At 36.4% G+C, this 20,257-nt stretch overlaps 1 protein-coding gene across 4 annotated transcripts in view; it reads left to right on the top strand.

Moving 5' to 3' along the window:
- VPS13C (vacuolar protein sorting 13 homolog C) overlaps nucleotides 1-20,257 on the top strand; it is an 89,068-nt gene that overhangs the window by 15,313 nt on the left and 53,498 nt on the right. For all 4 annotated transcript variants that reach the window (XR_008970912.1, XM_057399360.1, XM_057399351.1 and 1 more), the window contains 23 exons: nucleotides 571-630; nucleotides 1,377-1,457; nucleotides 4,766-4,823; nucleotides 5,156-5,283; nucleotides 6,186-6,292; nucleotides 6,861-7,032; nucleotides 7,537-7,599; nucleotides 8,718-8,853; nucleotides 9,421-9,515; nucleotides 11,303-11,445; nucleotides 12,197-12,389; nucleotides 12,545-12,659; nucleotides 12,894-13,030; nucleotides 13,715-13,841; nucleotides 14,477-14,594; nucleotides 15,042-15,171; nucleotides 15,550-15,625; nucleotides 16,565-16,704; nucleotides 17,280-17,433; nucleotides 17,889-17,965; nucleotides 18,126-18,185; nucleotides 18,607-18,760; nucleotides 19,328-19,444. Coding sequence is in view for 3 of the 4 variants with exons in the window: in XM_057399360.1 (XP_057255343.1) it covers nucleotides 571-630; nucleotides 1,377-1,457; nucleotides 4,766-4,823; nucleotides 5,156-5,283; nucleotides 6,186-6,292; nucleotides 6,861-7,032; nucleotides 7,537-7,599; nucleotides 8,718-8,853; nucleotides 9,421-9,515; nucleotides 11,303-11,445; nucleotides 12,197-12,389; nucleotides 12,545-12,659; nucleotides 12,894-13,030; nucleotides 13,715-13,841; nucleotides 14,477-14,594; nucleotides 15,042-15,171; nucleotides 15,550-15,625; nucleotides 16,565-16,704; nucleotides 17,280-17,433; nucleotides 17,889-17,965; nucleotides 18,126-18,185; nucleotides 18,607-18,760; nucleotides 19,328-19,444 (2,641 nt within the window). In the remaining variant the exon portion in view is untranslated. The remainder of the gene's footprint in view (nucleotides 1-570; nucleotides 631-1,376; nucleotides 1,458-4,765; nucleotides 4,824-5,155; nucleotides 5,284-6,185; nucleotides 6,293-6,860; nucleotides 7,033-7,536; nucleotides 7,600-8,717; nucleotides 8,854-9,420; nucleotides 9,516-11,302; nucleotides 11,446-12,196; nucleotides 12,390-12,544; nucleotides 12,660-12,893; nucleotides 13,031-13,714; nucleotides 13,842-14,476; nucleotides 14,595-15,041; nucleotides 15,172-15,549; nucleotides 15,626-16,564; nucleotides 16,705-17,279; nucleotides 17,434-17,888; nucleotides 17,966-18,125; nucleotides 18,186-18,606; nucleotides 18,761-19,327; nucleotides 19,445-20,257) is intronic.

Genomic DNA, 20,257 nt, shown 5'->3' with positions numbered 1-20,257 from the left:
GGTTTGGATTTACTTTGGAGTAGCAGGAAAAAAAAAGTAACATATCAAGATGATGATATAAAGAAAGTATGCATACATCTGGAAGAAAAGATGCCATTAGTATTTGTAAAAGATGCCATTAGTACTTGGAAGTTTGTGCTAGCAGAAGAGATGATGATTGGAGAACATCACCTTCCTGAGACTAGTGATTTGTTCTTATTATCCGTAAAATTCTCTGTAAAATTCAGTATGTTTATTTCATAGGGCAGGGTATATCCAGGCCTAATAAATATGTTGGAGCAAAAATTACATCATGATGATAAATAATAAGGTATTTTGCCACGTCTCTTGAGAAATGGGGGAATAAAATTTCAGCTAACCCATCTTTTCCTTAGATGATAGGGATGCTATGGGTAGGATAAAGAGTTGAAAATCAAAGTAAATGGTCAGATTTTATATTGGATTTTTCACTTAAGTGTGTACAGTCTAGGGAAACCAAAGTAATGCATTCTGTGCCTGAAAGCAGAGAATAAAACCACACATACATTAAATAAGATGCAAAGCATGACTTTTATCACTTTGAACTTTTAGACAACAAATGAGAACTGGACACCTTCTATTCTGAATGAAGCTGCAAAAATAATATACAAGGTAATGTTGTTTGATATTCTTTTCTTTTCCTACACAAGTGCAGCTGGTCTTGGAGAGCAGTAATCTGGGGTTCTACATAACAGTTGGAAAAGTAGTTTGCTTTTTGATTTTTCCTGTTTTTCCTAATTTTGCTGTGTGTTCAAACAGAAGTAGAGCACAAATAACTGGCTTTTTGTAAGGCATAACTTTGAAGTCCATGTTTTAAATAATTTCTCTTAAATGCAAACATTGATCCCCTCATTAAATGTCTTATACAGCAAGTTTGCATGGTAACTGTGATTTCAAATAGGTTGGCAAGTTGCCATTTTCTCCTCTAGTTTGTATGCCTGATGTAATTGGGATTCTTGTTTCTGAGCAGTCTCTCTCTTCTCGCTGCCCCCCCAAATCCAAAGGAGTATACAAAGACCTAAGAAATTATTGGAATGACATAAGAAAGGTTTAATAGTCTTGGTTTTTTGCTTTTCTTTACTAGGCTAATGTTGGTTTTGTGGACCCTTGCCTCTGTAATCCCAAGTTGTATTTAAGAGATGCACATGAACTTATGTGCATTAAGAACTTGATTTTTAGCAATTCAATTTTCACTTTAAAAATAGTGTTATAAGATTAAATACATCTCACTGCTAATGGTGGATTTGTTGTCTAGTCCGCTTTCATTTGATTTCTGTTTTCACAAATGGAAACCTGATTTCTTAGAATGGGTTGAATACTGAGTGTGGAATCTGTTGCATGTTTTCTTTCCTGCACAGCTTTTGTGCCTGGACAGCCTCAGTGCTTACTGGAACATACACAGCAGAATTTATTATCATGGCTCCCGTGAAGAAATACTGGTAATGTAGAAGAAAATGCACTAAACAGTACTATATTCTGTAGTTGTTGTAGTATCACAACTGCACCATACTTACGATGAAGATGAGGCAGCATAAGGGCAGTGAGGGGTAAATAAGACAGAATGAGAGGTGAATATCTTAAAATGGGAATTACAGGGAAAGAATAAAATCAGGTTTGTGGGTGGGGGCTTTCTAGGGGCTATGTCTACTTTAAAACAAAAGTTCTGTTCATATTTTCATGTTTCTTCATGGTTTTTTGTTCATGTTCTTTCATTCATGCTTTCGTTTCATTGGTGTATCATTTGTGAAGTCTTACTTTCCCAGAAAAGAAACTGTGAACTTGGGCAGTATGAATAGGACAATTATATAGACATAAATTGTGGCTGAGAGCACACATTCTGTACAACAGCTGAGGACTTGTGAGTTACAAGAGCACCATTACTGTTAAAAACTTTATTTCAGATGGCTACTTGATTCATTTGGTTAGAGAAGACATTTTTAGGTAATGGGAAATGTGGTCACTCTAGTGAGCTTTTGGGTAGAGCACTACCGAGTATCTTAGGTTCTGAAAGAAAACCTTAGAATGAATTAGAGAACAAATCATTTGCTTGGGATAGCAGACATCTGATTACTGCTGTTAGTTTGTCTGAATATATTATCTGCATTCTATTTTTGGTGTGAATAAGTGCTCTCTGCCAAAATGCTACATTTTTGACCCTTTATGTTTGTAAAGGTTATATAGGTGTTCTGTGTATTCTTGTACAACACTGCTTGTTTCCTTTATTCTGTTGTGCTCATTTTTACAGATATCTTTCATTTTTGTTTTATTCCCTGCTTAAAAAATATACATGTAACCTGGTGAGCTTGGTACTAGGGAGGGTTGAATCAAAACTGTGAAGTGTTTAAAATCAGCCAGAATCTTATCTGTTAAGTGGAACTTGAAACTAAAGTCCTTTTATTTTTGTTCTGGTTCCCCTTTTAGGGCACTATTTACTGTCTCAAAATTGGGGCTTTTTATTCACTGTATGTAGAAGATAACTATGAATATGTTGTTTCTTCTTCCTGTCTACAGTCTCTTGGTTTGTTCTTTAAATCTTCAGAGGACTTCCACTTCTGTCTTTTTATTTTAGCAGAAATGCTTACATGTTTTTAGTAGTAGCCAAGCTACTTCAGCTACAGGAGCCTTCAGAGTTACCTGTCTGTGGATGTTTTCTCTATTGCTTTTCAGTCTGAAGTGTAAACACAAACCAATACGCATTTTGAACTGACAGCAGTAAAAATCTTAGTCCTTCAAATGTCTTTCCAGCACTTCAGAAAGATCCTTTGTGAATCAGTCCTTGATGTGCTTGTGTACAGATGGCTTTGTGGGCTTCCCTGGAGTTGTCTGACATGTTAGATCTCAGCACTTCTCATAGACACTTCAATTTACTATTGAATAAGCTGCAAGTGAAGAATGCTGGTGGAGTTTTGTTGAACTTGTTTTATGTGTCAGGAAGTACCACTTCCTTTTCCATCATCGAGCAGGTTTTTAACAAGTTCTTCCTGAAAGAATTGGGGATTTTGCCCTCCAGGACTGTAAAATGCAATTGCCTGTTTCCAAAGCCTGTGGCTTGTCCTGCATGTAAACTTTTCTTTGAGTGCTGAGGCAGAGCATTTCCAGTGTAGCGAGCAGTATTCAGACCATTTATTGACTTGAAGCGTCTCACCACTTACAGATTTTCTAGTTCTTGAAATGCTTAGCAATTTTGGTGCTGTATACTAGTATCACTTTGCATACTGGCACCATCTCCATTGTTTGGTTTGGGGGTTTTTTACATCTTTTGACTGTTTCATGACAGTTAAATAAATTTTTTTCAGTTGTGATTAGTCATCTTTGTGCCCTTGTGCCTAAAAGAGGAAGAGAGGGAGAGCAGGAGTAAGCTCAGAAAACATCTGAGAAGATTTGAAGAAGCACAGGGAAAGAATGGAGTTTGTCATAAGCATAAGATTACTTGCGTACATCTTCTTTGCCACTTGTTAAGTCTTTGCTGCTTCAGAACTTTAAAACCAATACAGGAACTGAACAGATGACAACATGTCTCATTTAGTTACGTCTTATAAATACCTGAATACATATGGTAATTTTAAGCAGCATTATCAGGAAATCGGATTTATTGTAGTAGCTAACCGGACTATGTTATAGTAAGAATAAACTGTGGAATCTGTAGCATCTGTTACTTTCATGCAACAGTCTTCATATTTAAATAACATGAGTATATGGCTGGTTTTGAGAGTAGCTGTTTTATATTAATCTCATTGGAATTTAGGTTTCATTAATATAGACCAGCAGACGGGAAATAGGTTGAAAAACAGGTGTTTTGAATGAGAAAGTGTACCTTTCTATAAAAGACAAGCCAGATTTTAAATAAGGAAGTGGGGAAAGGATTAGATCAAAGAAATTTGAACTTAGAAAATATTTTTCTTGTAAAAGCAACTCTTAATATTGATAGTCTTTATAAAATGTAATGGGAACAAGCACTTCATCTGCCTTTATGTAATAGATAATATGGCTAAGGCCAGGTTGGACAAAGCCTTGAATGGCATGGTTTAGTGTGAGGTGTCCCTGCCCATGGCAGGCAGGTTGGAACTGGATGATCTTAATCTCCTTTCCAACCCTAACTATTTTATGATTCTATGTTTTCTTAAAAGCAGGCATCCTGTTCTAAGTGATTGTGCCATTGCAATTCTGAAACTAGATAAAATGTTTGGGCATGAATGCAGCATTCCCAATAAACTCTGAAGAGTTATAATTTCAGAGAGCCCTTATTCTGAATTAAGACTCAGGTTTAGCGTGACATTTGTCAGGTCTCTTAGGCTGTTCTGATATTTTCCTAACTACTTTTTGTCAATGTTTTCTCTTGTACCTGCAGCTACCAGAAGGCTCAAGTGGCCTCCTTATGTGTTTAAATGAGGAAGGGCAGAATGTGATTAGATAGTTCTGGTACCTTCAAGGAGCTGAAAAACAAACGTTTGCTCTAGTATGTACATGTGAGCTACTTGCCTAAATGAACACATATTTGTTGTTACTGCAAAATTTAGAAGTTGAATATGGACTGTCTGCTTAATAGAAGAAAGTTAGAGTTCTTTTTAATCAGGTATATTTAAACCCTTGACTCTTAAGTGCTTGTTCTATAAAAGTTTTCACATTTACAGGCAATAGGCCCTTGCAAAATACATGTGAAATTAAGCTGGTCTGCTCGAAGCTTAGAGAACTGTAAATGAGTAATGCTTTTTTAGCAATTGCTAGACAGTTTCACATTCTTTTACAGGATCAGCTGAAAAGAGGAATTCCATGTAGTGGTAACCAGCCTCAAGACTACCAGTATAGTAAGTAAGCTGTGAATATGAGTATAAACTGTTCTGAGCATGTTGTACTAACACATAGTGTACTAACAGCCTGACCTGATCATGCAGCATGCCCAAACTAACTTTATTTTACAAAAGCCTAAGCATAACAGGATGCATTAGAGCTTGTCTGCCTTCTGACTGCTGCTGAGCTATCTTAAGTTCTAGTAAAAGTTGCATCCTGATTCTGTGGGTCTTGGGCATGCACATTATCAGTACAAAGTGGTTGATACATCAGTGGAAATAAGTACTTGAAGATTGCTTCCCTGCTTTATTGTAAGCAGAAAATGAATCTCATTTTTTTTATCTTCAAGTTTTTAGACCAATATCAGCCTCTGCTAGACTGTATATCAACCCCTATGCAGAAGTAGAACTGAAAACTCCAAAGCTTGATTGTAATGTAGAAGTACAGAGAATTGTCATTGAATTCACAAAGCCACAGGTAAGTTGTCTTTGTATCCAGCTTACTTTGTATCTTTGTATCAGAGTCTGTGATAAAGTATAGGACTTTTTTTTTGTTGGAAAGCCACCTTCTTTGAGAATTTTCTGCTTATGTGGAGGTAGAGTGTCTAAACTATTTAGCAACAACTATGGGGAAAAGTGTAGGTTCCTTTTCCCTTTGTGTAACAGTCACTTTATGGTGCTAGATCGTGTTGCTCTGACCCTGTTGTATGTAGACCCTCTGGGGACCACCTGGTCCGTATTCAGCTCTTCCAATACCATTTCTTTCACATAGAGAACAGGATCAATCCTCTGACTAGCCCTTAGCTTGTAGAACTACACCATTGTAACTGCAGAGATGTCAAGATACAAGCAAGGGTGGAATGAATGGAGTATATTGGCTTTGCTGATAAAGGCTGCTAAAGTATGAAGGTACTTATTTAGATAGCTCCCCAACAGTGTTAGTGATTTCATTTATTTAGTAATAATTTACAGTTAATTTGCGAGATAGCTTTTTAGCCTTTATTGATGTTGGAGTGGAATCTGAGTTCAGAACAGTACCAGTAAATTTACCTAACGCAAAGGCAATTCTGAAACTGGGGAAACTGTGTATTGACAAATAAAGAGAATAGGATTGGTTTGAGAAAGCCTGAGAATTTGCACTCGGCAGCCTAACAGAAATACAAACTGGTTTTGTTATTCAGGGAAGCCAGAAGTTCTGGCAGTGGTGTCCTTTGAGAGCAATGAGTATAACTGGTCCACCTTTGCATACCAATGAAAATGCATAGGCTTGAATTTCTGTGTAGCTTGGGGGCTACTGAAGACCATGATATACATGTGCTTTAAGCACTGCATACAACAAAATCCGAACCTCTGCTAAGAAACTTGTTTTTCTATGCTCAGTATCTCAGCATGATAGACCTTCTGGAGTCCATAGATTACATGGTTCGCAATGCACCCTACAGAAGATTTAGACCGAATGTATGTCTACATAAAAATGCCAGAGAATGGTAAGCTGTGTATGTTCATGCATTCTTTGAGAGATGATGGAGTCCTCTGCAGTCTCTTCATTCTCCTTTGTGGTTAAATGTAGTTTTAAGATGAGATTCTGTGTAGCATTATAACTTTCACAGAGCTTTGCTTAGCCAAAAATGTTCTCTTCCACAAAAGACTTGTGGAAGAAAACATGTTAAAGAACCAAGTGATGAAAATCTGACTTGGAATATGTATGTCAACTGTAATTTTTAAAGTTTGGGGCTGATAGACATTGTCATGGATTTTTTTTCCCCTAAGTCTTAACTGATGCTGGTTATTGAAGTCCCTGAGTGTTCTTAATGTTGTTACAGCCAAATTTGTAAACATGCAGAAGTCAAAAGAGAATGCAGATTTATAGTGCTTCATGAGTTCAGTATAGGCACTCAGTCCGCTGTTCAAAAGTGATGCTGAAATCATTAAACCATTTGTCTTCCTCAAATGACAAGTGATAAAGTGTTGGCATATTAAAAAGCTGTCTGCCGTGTTTCAAGTTGTAATGCACAGTGAAATGGTAAGTTACTTACAAGTGTGGAATTGTTGTAGGTGGAAATACGCAGGCAACAGTGTTCTTGAAGTTCACATCAGAAGACATACTAGAATGTGGTCATGGAGTAACATAAAACAGCATAGGCAGCTTCTGAAGAGTTACAAAAATATGTACAAGAACAAGCTGACACAGAGTAAACTGTCAGAAGAAACACAGAGGCAAATTCAGGTATGTGGTTTTTTTCCCATTGGTGTCACTTCAGCAGCTACTAGGAGAAAACTAACTGTTACTGCTGAAACCAGGCCATTTGAAGAAATATGTTGTGGTCCCTCTATAAAATAATTATTTAAATATGCACGACAGTAATCAAGGTTGGTGGTTTTACAACAGCAAGAATTCTGAGCAATTACCATTTTAATCTGAAGCTGAGTGTAGCTTATTGTGGAAAGAATGAAAACACTGATAAAATATCATTTAAATGCTCTTTGTGGATTAATGAATACAAACACATTTAATGAAGTGCACGGTTAAACTGTTTTAAAAAAAGGTAGATTAGACTGCCTAACATCAGGTTTCATCTTCTAGTGAACTGCTGGGAGGGGACTATACTCTTGAAAGAAAGGAGCAGGTCTAGAAAGAAACGAGTGTAAATACAAAGGAGCTACTAGAGAATTTGTAATGGTGAGCCTTTCTTAAATGTGTTTGAGGCAAATGATTTCATCATTTTTACAGGACTTAGAAAGGAAGCTTGATGTTTTCAATATAATCTTAGGAAGACAACAAGCACAAGTTGAGGTAAGAAATAATTTTTGGTTAATAATACTATAACACTTCAAATAGGATGGTTTTGTCATGAAAAAATTTGTGCTGATGAGTATGATAAGATGGAGAGGGGGGAAGGCAAGTTTCCTGTCCTTTCAGGAGTAGAAATAATTTGTCAAACTGAAAACCAGTTCTAAAAACCTACCAGTGCGTGTGCACAGTGTTACTGCTACGTACTTTGTAGTGTCAGGTAATTGTCGAAGAGTGATGATTTAAGGATTATCTTCTTTCTTTAACTTCTGTTATTTCAGTACTGGTTCTACAGCTGTTCAAGATCAAGCGTTTAGAGCTGTTCCCATCCTACCTACACCTTTAGATACCCTTTCCAGGGGGCAGCCAATCTAATTAAAAGACAACTCTGTCAGAACTCTTAAAGGGCAGATCAAATCTCTAGCTGCATTCTATTCTGGAAATAATTTGTGGTACTTAACAGGGGGTTGCATGTTATAACATCACGAAAAGTGTTCTATCTGCAGTTGAGGTTAAAACCATGTAGCATACTGAAGGCAAGCTCAGAATAGCCAGCTTGTGAGAAGCATGCTACTGCTAGCTATTTTCCTAACATGAAAATTAACCTCTGTAGTCGCATCATATAATTACCGTTCACACCAGTGTAGCCTCTGTATTTGTCTACACATCTGGAAGGTATGTGAAATGAAAAAATAATAATGATTTTTATTTTTATGATGTTTTTGGTCATACCTTGATTTTTAAAATGCAAAGCAAATGCCTGCCTACTAATTAGAAGTTCTAAACACATGCAGTGGTACAGGATCAGTCTTCAGGTTTGTTACTACAAGATTTTACTTAATTGCTTCTTAAATGCTGTCTTTTCATGTGGTTACTGCCTTTTTTTGTAGTCTAAGTGCTAGTGAAATTTGTAGGAAAAAAGGCCATCCAAAGTTAAAGTAACACGTTTGTTTCCACACATGTATGCATGCACATGCCTCCATCCCTGATCTTCATCTCTTACAGGGTGATGGTGCTGTCCATCAGTTAAATGGCTGTTCAATGTGTGTGAATACATGCATTATTTAAAGCAAAACAAAATAGAGAGTACTTAATTATCTAACCTAATATCTGGTTTGTAGACAATAAGATCAGGACAAAAACTGCTGAAGAAGAAAACCACTGAAGCAGAAAAAAAAGGTGGAGGATGGTTTAGTGGTTTCTGGAGTAAAAAAGAATCTAGGAAAAAGGAAGATGAAGAATCACCTGTTCCTGAAAGTAGGTGTAGACTATAATGCATTCTATAGAGATATGAAGTTTTTATGTATACATATATATATATAAAACGAAGAAAGTTATAGTATGTCTTGGTTCCTACTGTGCAGAAGGAGAGAGTATGGCAATGCAATAATGATCCATTTTATAGTTTTACTTACTGTTAATGAATATTGAGCTGGCAAATAAGACATACTTCTGAAACAGCCATTCGCTTTTCAGAACCTCGGTAAGGAGAAGAGTATGGCTGTAGTGTCACAGGCAATGGCTGGAATACTGTATTCTGCTGATTTGCTGTCTGGACAAGAGATCTGTTCTAATAGTACTCCTCAAAGCTATTTTCATCACTAGCAGTTATGGGTACCTTTTGTAATCTAAATTATGTTGATGTCTGTGCTATGTATGTAATGCCATATACAAAGACTTCTGTGTAAATTCTTTCACAATATGGATCTTAGTGCAATGTGAAGAATCAAAGAAATGTGTCAGCAGTAGAAAACAAATGGAAAGAAAAATCCATACCATTATGCATTAAAGGGCAAATTTTTGTTTTTTTTTTCTTTGTTTTAGCTATTGATGAACTAATGACACCAGAAGAGAAAGCAAAGCTTTTCACTGCCATTGGATATAGTGACAGCTCCTATCACCTTTCCTTACCAAAGCAGGTAAGCAACTTCTTATAGGAATGGTTTAACACCCCTCCCCACCCCCCCCCCCCAAACTAAAAAACTAACCCCATGCTTCATATGCTTCCAAACTAAAAAAATGAAAACATAAACACCTTCTACTGCATGTTAGCCTTAAGATAAGCAGTAGAATGTGTGTCAGTGCAAGTCACATCTGGTGAATGCACAAAGAAGATAAAAAACAGTTATTCAGAAAACACAAAGAATAGCAAACATTTTCTTTGTGGTGTTCTGTGTTCTGCCTGGTGCACAACCCTGATCTAGAGTGCTTTAGAAGTAACAAACTGAATGAGATATCTATTTGCAACTTGGAAGAAAATCAGAAAAGATATCTGTAAATAAAATAAAGGTTCCATATTATCTTTTTCATTATATCTTTTTCTTGCTACATGTTGTGGTGAAAACTAAATTAGTCTGTATTTTGATTTTGATAATTGAATAGTCACTGCTCATATGAAGGTGAACACCAGCATGTGATTAGCTTGTATTTGACCCAATGTTTGTATTTTAAGGGTTGCTTTTTTTAGAAGGATCATGTTATGCTTCTCTCTAAATTTTTTTCCTAATGAGAAGTATGAGGAGATTTCAATAGTACTTTTTTCTACTACACAAAGGAAAGCATAGAATGAAAAAAGCATATTTGAGACAAATAGTTTTTTGGCTTGTTAAGCAAAGGGATAAAAGATAAAGCTTTACAAGTATAGTGTTCTTAAGAGGGCTTGTAGGACGACTAAGAAAATGTGAAATGGTAAGGTTTCTCTCAGTAGACTTATTTTCTGTGGGCACTATTACACATCTTAAATCTTAACACAACTGGTGGTTCTGCTTCAAGTTGGTCACCACTTACAGAAGCACTTTATACATTAAGACCATTTCCTTCAAGGAGGGTGTTTTCTCCCCACAGGCCTCCCTACCCCCAGCCCAACCCTCCAACTTTCCAGTCTTACATATTTTTGTGAAATTTAATTGTTGAGGGCTTACGTGTGCCTTAAACAGGGAAGTTCAGAATTGTTTGTGTGGCAACAAGGAGGCCTATGTGCTATCATATATTCCTGTCACTTAGAAAAGAGCAGAGCAGCAGCAGCATCTCTTGCTAGCAAAGAAGAGAGGCACCCTGAACAGTGCTCAGTACTGATGCCTTTCTTTTTAAATTCTATTTCACACTTGCCTTGCATTCCTGTGTAGGAAAAACTTCAGTTTTTAATTTGGGTAAATTAAGTGTAAAAGTGCCTTCATCTCTCTGAGTACCCTGAAGAAAGATACAGGCTTCAAAGGCAGATAGGAAGGTACTAATTGGCAGTTACAAAATGCTACATGTGTCAGGAAGCCAAAATCCTTTCTTGAAGAGGTCAAGATACGATATTCAGGAGCAAGAACAGCAAAGACGTATATGCAGTGTCTTCTCAAGTGTAGTTATTTGATGGGATTATGATGACTTTGTTGATCTTGCAAACTCTTCACTGAGTGTAGTTTAGCTGTGCTTGCTTTGGTGGTTTAGAAAAGAAATTTCCCTGAATCCTGAAGAGATACAGACTAGATCTGATCTGCATTTGTTGAAATACTCTGTTTTATGTTAAAGAAATGATTGGTAAGGTTTGAAAGAAAGTAAAGACTCTATACTTCGTTTCCTACATAAAGATCCGTTTCTTAGCATTGTCAACTGGAATAGCTTTAAATACTACATTTTGTTAGATTTGTTGAAATTAGAAGTTCAGCAAGTTGTTCATATCAGGATGTCTAATGTCAGTTTTCTCTGTCCTCACTAGTATGTTGCCCATGTTGTGACACTGAAGCTGCTAAGCACTTCTCTTACAATTAAAGAAGACAAGAATGTGGCAGAAACTCTGAAAGTCCAGATAATTGATCTGAGTACCAAAATATCACAGCGCCCAGGAGCACAAGCCATTAAGTAATTGGATTGAAATCTTCTTTCTTGCAGAAACATCTCCTTCCTCCACTCCTGACTTCTAAAATCTTTTCTTGGGTAGTGCTTTTTGTTCTGTATTGATTTTTTAAATTTATGGGTATTTAGCAATTGCACTCTGAAAAGTTACAGTCACATAATTTGGTGAGTAACATAGAATGGAATGAAGAAAGGAATACTACTTGTTAGACTTCATAAACAATAATAAGCTGTTTCTTGAATCCTGATGTTGAAGTGCTGCATATTACTTTTGGGAACTGATACCTATGCAGTGTGAAATGGTCTGGCTAATGAACTCCAGCCAAGCTACTGAATGCGTTGCTTACTTCCTGCTGAAGTGAAAAGCTATGTCTTTGTGTTGTGAGTAGGAGATAAACCAGCATGTAGGAGTCTTCCTGTTTTCTGAGAGCAGGCACACCAGAAATATTGAACACAAATTACTGGATTATTCAGTCAATGATCAAGATTTTTCAGTGTCTGGAAAATGAGCTTGTGCAGTTTTCCTGCTTTTATTTACAGTTCCTTCATCTTCTGGCTTTTTGCATAAAAAGCTCAGCTGCTGACTCTTGAAATATTCTTGCCTTCTGTTTATTTATCCAATTTCTGAACTGTGTGATTAGTCCTGTGAAGCTGCTCATGTTTGGCTTTATCAAAGGTTTTCTCATCTTGCTCGTCTTTCCTAGATGGAACTGTTCTGTATTCTCATAAAGTATATTTAACTATTCATCTTCTGTAGGGTTGAAGCAAAGCTGGAAAACTGGTATGTTACAGGCCTGAGACAAGAAAACATTGTACCATCTCTTGTGGCTTCCATAGGGGATAGCAAGTCTTCTTTGCTTAAGATAGAGTTTGATGTTAACCCTGAAGATAGTACTGCTGACCAGAGGCTTACTATTGAATCACAAGCTGTGGAAATAAAATATGATGCAGTGAGTAGTAACCAAGACTCTTACCTCTTTTAATCATTTTCATTTCTCTGCTGTTATTCTTACTCTGTTACAATCTGGTTTTGAACGTTGACCATGTGACATCTGTGTATATTGATAATTCTTCTCTTTATTTTTTTCCCTCTTTTTGTTGAAAGAAAACAATAAATGCAATGGTAGAATTCTTTCAGACAAGTAAGGGAATGGATCTTGAAAGATTAACATCAGCCACATTAATGAAACTGGAAGAAATAAAGGAGAGAACTGCTACAGGTAAGATAATAACAAACCTCACCTGAGGTGAATGCTTGAATGTCTTAAAATGTTTCAATTAGAGTGTTAGTGGATGTTCTTGAGTTTAGTGAGAAATCAGTAGACTTACAGGAATAAGTCTTCTCAAGATGTGTTATCTTTCAGATAGATAGCATCCCTTTATATGTTGACTGACACAAATGCTTCACTTGAGAAGAGCATTTCAATTTTAATGTGCTTTCCTTTTTATTTAAGGATTAGTTCATATTATTGAAATGCGGAAAGTCCTTGAATTGAAGATTAATCTGAAACCTTCCTACCTTGTGGTTCCACAGACGGGTTTCTACTATGAAAAATCAGATTTGCTGATTTTGGACTTTGGTACATTTCAGGTATCTGAATGACATCTCTTCAAAGTTTACAGGAAGTATATAGTATTTTCTCTTAACATAGCTGTCACCTGAAGCTATCTTGTTCTCAGAAGGCAAAGATGATAAACTGTGTGAATGTGGTTTTAACTTACTATATATTTCTTACCAAATAAATTTGGGTCAGCAATTCGATCAGTGTTCAGAGTATTGATCAAATGCTTGTCTTTGACATACTTGTACTAGTAAATCTCCTCAGGAAACATTTTCATTTCATAATCATGATTGTAATAGCTTATCATTGAATATCTTCTAATTATTCAGCTAAACACATGAGCATTTGTTTTCTTTATTGTAAAATGCAAGCCTTATATAAAGAAAAGAGAACAGATTTTTTCCCTTGGAGTTTGAAAGTTGAAAAATGTCAATAATTTAGCTTGATTTTAGGTGACTGATTAAATATTTCTTTTAGTTGTACTCCAGCAGTAAGCTTGTGAACAGAAAAAAGTACTTTTGCGTAACTTGAATTAAGTTGATTGATAAAGTAACAAAAAAGAATCTTATTCTTGATAAGTGAAGTGTGAGATGAACCAAGATATTGCTTCTCCAAGTATCTGTCATGAACTCCTATGAATCACCCTTTTCATCTTCACTAGAATTAATAGCATATTTTTAGACTTAACATTACCTTGTCTTTTGTGTGTTTAGCTAAACAGCATAAATCAAGGCAGTAGCCAAGCTTCTACCTTTTCATCTTTAGAGGAGATTATGGACAAAGCTTATGACAAGTTTGATGTGGAAATCAAAAATGTGCAACTTCTTTTTGGAAGAACAGGTAACAAATAACGTTGCTGTTTAGTGAAGAGGTGGGGTAAGCCAAGCTGCTTGTAATAAGTATGTTTTTTAAAGAAAAGGGCAAACCAGAGCTAGTACTTAACTAAAAGATAGATTGTAATACACATGCCTGGCGTTCAGCTGTGAAAGATCATTGATTTATCTTCAGACAGCAGCTTGCATTTTGCTTGGACTTGAATATCACTTCTTTACTTTGACACCAGCAAGCAGCATAAATGGATTGGGCTGCTATATTTTCAGTCCTAAGCACAATACAGCTAAAATTGTCCTTAACACTTCATTTGGACTTCAATTTGTGCACTCAACAAAATGCTAGGTTACTGATTTGTATTTAGATATATGTATATCAACTTTTTTTTAGGGTTCTATGTTAAAATACGTCTTTTAGTGTAGAATTGGCCTTAAGGGTTCGAAGGCAATCTAGCATTGAGAACTACTGAAAGTGGGATTCAGAAGGTGTTATAATACTTTACCCCAATTGTTCTAGGTTTCTCTAGTTGGTGAGTGGGTTCTTTATCCTTTCTTAGTGATGCCATTTGATTACATTAATTACACCTTAATTACAGCAATTACAAAGCACTGTTTTATTTGTCTAAATTTACTGAACATTTGCAGGTGAAGACTGGAAGAAGGCTCGTTTTCAACATCCATCAACTTTGCACATATTACAGCCTATGGATATCCATGTACAGTTGGCAAAATCAATGGTGGAAAGAGATACCAGGATGGCAAGGTAATATGTTAATGTTGAAAGGTTTTCTTTTTAATTACTGTGTACTGGAGAGGGGCTTTTTACAAAGGCTTGTAGGGACAGGGCAAGGGGGAATGGCTTTAACCTGACAGAAGAGAGATTTAGATGAGATCTATGGAAGAATTTCTTCCCGGTCAGAGTGGTGAGCCCCTGGCACAGGGTGCCCAGAGAAGCTGTAGCTGCCGCATCCCTGGTAGTGTTCAAGGATGGGTTGGATGGGGCTCTGAGCAACCTGGTCTAGTGGAAGATGTTTCTGCCCATGGCAGGGGGTTGGAACTGGATGGACTTTAAGGTACCTTCCAACCCAAACCATTCTAGGATTCTATATGATGAGTATAGATATTGTTAAGATTTGCATCAAGAATTCATATTTGTCTTGGTGTTGAATCAGTTGTTTGTTTTTTTTTTGTTTTTATTTTGTTTCTATAGGTTTAAAGTATCAGGAGGACTTCCTTTGGTGCATGTCAGACTCTCTGACCAGAAAATCAAGGCAGTTTTTGATCTGATTGATAGCATTCCATTGCCTCAGAAATCATCTGTGTCAATTCCAAGCACAAAAGTAAGCTGGCTGTAATTAAGAAAACTGAAATACAAAAATGACATCACTAAAGTGGTCATTGTAAATGTGAATTCCTGCTAATGGCTGTGGTCTTCTTCACTTGAAGTAAGAGATCTGTTGCCCAGCTGAATTAGGCGAAGTGTCTTCATTATGACTTACAATCTGTAGGTGCTGGGCTTATTCAGACAAGTGTAGCTTAGCCTTTGTCATTGTCATGCTGGTTTCAATGAAAATATTGGCAAAACTGACCTTTCTATGTAATATGAGGAGGCAAGATTAAAGATACATCAGCAGCAAAAAATATGACTGCGCATACCAAGTTATTCAGAGTGTAAAATAGTGATTTTTTTTTCTTCTTCTTTTTTCCTCTCTCTCTAGGTACCGGCTATTCCCACAATTTCTGTTGGTAAAGGCTTACTTCATACACCCCAGTTGTTAGCAGAAATGGTGTCAGGTAAGAAGCTACCGCTATGTCTTTGTAGAAGGCCATAACTTATGGAGTAGCTAACATTCTCAGGCAGCTATTGATCTTGGAGCATATTATAAGGACAGGAGAGATGAGCATGATTCATCATCTCTCATTTCAAGTGCGTAAGAAGATTCGATTAAGATGCTGATGCTACCTCAGAATGATGAAGTTGCTTTTTAAAAAGCAAAAGAACCAACCCCTTTTGGGGATTAATTAGTATTATGCATAAGCAACCTCTGCAAATGTGAGCTATTAATAACTGTATTAGGATGTCATTAGCAAACCAATTTAATTATTCAGTTATCATGAGGCATCTTTTTAGCGGAGCGTATTGAGAAACCTGTTTTTTCAAAATTGATTTAAATCCAAAGATGAACTTAATCAAATACTAATCTGCTGCTGCCACTCCAGGGCACATAGTTTGGGTTGGGCACATAAAAAAGGTGAATAACATGTCTAAAGGGATGTGTGCACTTGCATTAAGCAGCTAAGATGTGGCAAAAATAGTCTGTTACAAATATTATGTGTCCTGTCCTGAGTGTTTTGCAATAGCAAGTCTTTCTTTTTTTCTGAAAATGTGTTGACGCTATGGATCTGAGCATTTACTTCTGTGCCTGTTCGAGGGAAGAACTTTCCTATAGTGGAGTCTGGGGAAACCTGTTTCCTCTGGCTTTATAATTGGTTTTCCGTATCTGTGTTCTTGCATGTCTAATGATACAGCTATACTCCTTCCTTTTCTTAATAGGCCTTTAATTTTCTTCACTTTTCATCCAGTGGGTAAGAAAGTGGTATAGATCTACCTGTGTTAGGTTTACGACGCTCATACAGTTTAAAATCCCCTTAGAATGGGAAAGAGAGGTGGGATATTTACCCCTGTTTATGGACATAAAGTTTACTAAGGATGAAATCACTTCTTTTCTATAGACTCTGAAGAAGAATATTTTGATTTTGAGGAAAGTTCTGAACCAACTGACAAGTCACTAAGTAAAGGAGAAGAGATAAAAAATGAGGAGACTGCTAAAGAGGAACTGATAGATCTTCAGCTGAAGTTTGAAATTAAAGAGGTATGTGTCTTGAATTCTATTTTTACCTTCTCCATAAGAATACTTAAAAAAATCCCCAACCCAGCATTCTGTTGCCAGTGTTCTTCAGATGTAGTGAATGCAAAAACGTAGCCACAACAGGAAAAAACCCCACATGTTTGTACAGATGTACTTCTGTGGGTTATTTGTATGTGGTATGCATACGACTTATTTTTTATATACGGCACGTATATAAATAAACATATATCTAGTTCATCTGGGTGTATGTATAAAAAAAAGCCCCAAACCCCTTTACTGGAGAATTCTTGGTGGAAAACAATAGTACCGAGTCATAATTTGGGGGTGGGTGCTGGGAAATTTGCACTGGAAGAACAAAGTAGATACCCAGGCAGACCACTTGCAAAGAGCAAATCCCCAGATATTTCTACGTTGTTTCTGTCTTTCACCATCAATCACTTTTTCCTATTTTTACCCTTTAACTCTGCAATAAAAATAAGAGCTTCCAGTAAAGCAGGCAAGGCAATATTTTTTTCCTTTTTTTATTGTTGAACTACATGTGAAAAGATGGTATTAACTCTGTGTTTCTTGCTCATCAGGTTTTAGTAGAACTCACTAGGCAGAAGAAAACTGAGGAAACAGTACTTGTATTTGATGTAATGCACCTTGGGACAGAAGCTACTGTCAGAACCTATAATTTAGCAGCTGTATCATATTTAAAGAAAATAAGCTTGGATTACTATGAAATTGGAGGTACTAAGCAATGGGAGAGAAGTGTACGTGTGTGTGTGTGTGTGTGTGTGTGTGTATCAGTCTGAAACTGGCTCTTCTGTCTCTTGTGCTCACTGAAATCTAAATGTGGTTCTAGTTTTCCAGTGACAGTACTGTCCATTGGCAGCGCTTGTCCCATTGATACACAGCTCATGATGAGCTCTGGAATCCTGCCATGATACTTATTAGATAAATAAGTAGCTTAATTTTAAATAAATAGCACTTCATCCAAATTGCTCAGTCTTTAGATGGAGAAGGGGTACAGACTTGCCATTTTGGACTTAACAAAGAGAAACAGGTGTTCTTATGTGTTGGTGCAGTGCATTTTAAGAAATTATATTGAAAATTAATCCCAATATTTAAGGCACAAATTCTTTGGTTCTCTGAAAGAGCAGGAATTACCCTAATTCTTGTGTATTTTGTGTGGTATGTTACAGGTAAAAAAGCACCCATTCATCTAATTAGCTCCTCAGATAAAGCTGGCTTAGACCTCCTGAAGGTTGAATATATCAAGGTATACTTACAGCTTCTTACATTTATTTGTAAAGCACTCGCATGTATTATCAAGTGTTAAACCTACAATTCAGAGCTAGTGGTTTGTTTTGAATCTTCTGAAGAGCACAGTGACTGGTTGGAATTAATGCTAACCTTCATGCAAATTATTATTTTCACAGGCTGACAGAAATGGGCCACACTTTCAGACTACTTTTGACAACACTGAACAGATGATTCGAGTGAGTGCCTTCAGATTTTACTGCCTGTTTTCTTTCTGTTTGCTTGCTTGCAAAGGAGGGATCAAGAATGGTTTTTTTTGGCTTTCGTGTTCCCCCGGCTTTGCAGCAGGGATATTTAAAGAGTTAAAAAATCCTTGAGCGTTTTTATACAACTTAATATTAAAGCAGTATGTTAGTTGGTTTCTTAACTATAAGAGCTGTTTAGCTAGTTCATGTAGTTAAAATTCAAACTAATGTAGGAATGCATCTTCTCATGCATATGAGATGAAGTTCAAGTGCTGAGTATAAGAAAATTAACGGGTCCAGAAGTCTTTCCCTATACTGTTGGATCTGTTTGTATTGTGAGTTCCACATAATCAGCACTCTATTGACTAACTTGAACTCTTTTACGTTATATTTTTTTGTCTCATGTTTTCAACAGGTAGCTTTTTCATCATTGAACCTTCTACTGCATACAGAAGCCCTTATGTCTGCTGTCAGTTTTCTAACAGCTGTTAGTCCATCAGGCAGTGGAAGCACTGGAGACACACCAACTAAAGACAAAAAGCAAGAAGATGACACAATATTGAAGAAAGGTAGTTATGTTTGTCAAAATGGTGGTTCTGAAAGGATATATATCTGTTGTATGCTGTCAAAATGATCAAATCTAGAGAAACCTGATTAGCTTTGTAGTGTAGGTTGAAGATCAAAGCTCATGTTAATGTGGCTTACTAGGCTGGAGTATAGCTGGCTGCTGGGTAGATATAGATGAGTTATTAATCTAATGTTTAAAATAATTATACTGTGCTATTTAATTCCTCTTAACCCAGCAATTACCCTGAATTTAAAAAGAGTAGAATTTTTTCAGTAGAGAGCTAGAATGGGAGTCATACCAGACATAGAATTACAAGCAAGTGCTGACATATTGTACTTTTATGAATAGAGTTGCCTTCAGAGGGAGAGTTGTTGTTCTAAGATGGGATCTTACAGAGTTAGTCATGGTAATGGTGATGAAAGAAACTATAGGACACAAAATTAAGTCATCTGGATGACCCCCCCCCAACCCTAAACCAAGACATCCCTCACATACCCTTAGGTATTTAAATTTTAAGTGAAAATATTCATTCTATGTACACTGAAAATCCCCCCTCTCTCATTTCCAGTGGCTAGACCTTCCAAGGATAAAGATGTCTTCGATTTCAAGCTTTTTGCCAAGCTAGATGCATTCTGTTTAAATATTTGTGATGAAAAAAAGAACATTGCAGAAATCAAGATACAAGGTATTGAATTCTTAGTTAGTAATAACTGATTTGGTAGTTCAGTTTCAAAGCAACTGATAATAATTAGACTGAAAATATTTAAGGTATAAATTTTCAGTATATAACTGTATATTTAACATTTAGTTGTTGTACAAACATGGCTTATGGTATTGTTTTCAAAATGTGTGTCATAATGGTTTGGCCTCCAGCTAGAAAAGCATGATAAATTATCCTTCAGGTAATCTCCTTCATGTTTTGAAGGAGTTGGATTATGAGTGACTTTTCATGTTGTATTGAGCTTTGGGTATTTTTCTACTATGCCTGAATTATTTAGAGTAAGAAACCCGTTAAAACTGCTTACTTTGGTTCTGTACTCCTAGGGCTTGTTTGGGTTTCTTGTTCTGGTTTTGTTTCTTTTATTTTACCCCTCAACGGGATATAAATATTAAAGAATGTGTGATATACAAGAATATATAATCCAGTTCATTAAAAGTTTTCTGCTTGTGCCCATCTCTAATTCATTTGATGTATTCACACCAGATTTTGTATGGAGAAGGGTTGTATTCAAATACATTACAGTAACATCTTTTCTTATTAAACAAACTAATCTCTGTAATTAACTCAGTAGCTTGGTTATTAAGAGATGAACTATTGTTTGAATTTTTTTCTGTGAATAGCAGCTCATTTCTGTCCAGACATGATTGATACTGAGCCAGTATCTGTACTTGAAATATTTCTATTTTGTTTTGTTGCCAGCTATGGTGTGGCTGCATTTTCAAAGCTTAATGACACCATAGTGGATGCACTTGGGTTTGAACTCTAGACAATATACTT

Source organism: Pezoporus wallicus, unplaced genomic scaffold, assembly GCF_028554395.1.
Source record: "Pezoporus wallicus isolate ANWC-B61680 ecotype Strahan unplaced genomic scaffold, APGP_CSIRO_Pwel_v1 contig_3952, whole genome shotgun sequence".
Lineage (NCBI taxonomy): Eukaryota > Metazoa > Chordata > Aves > Psittaciformes > Psittacidae > Pezoporus > Pezoporus wallicus.
Note: the sequence above shows the minus strand (reverse complement) of the source record. Positions and strands in the feature narration are given on the sequence as shown.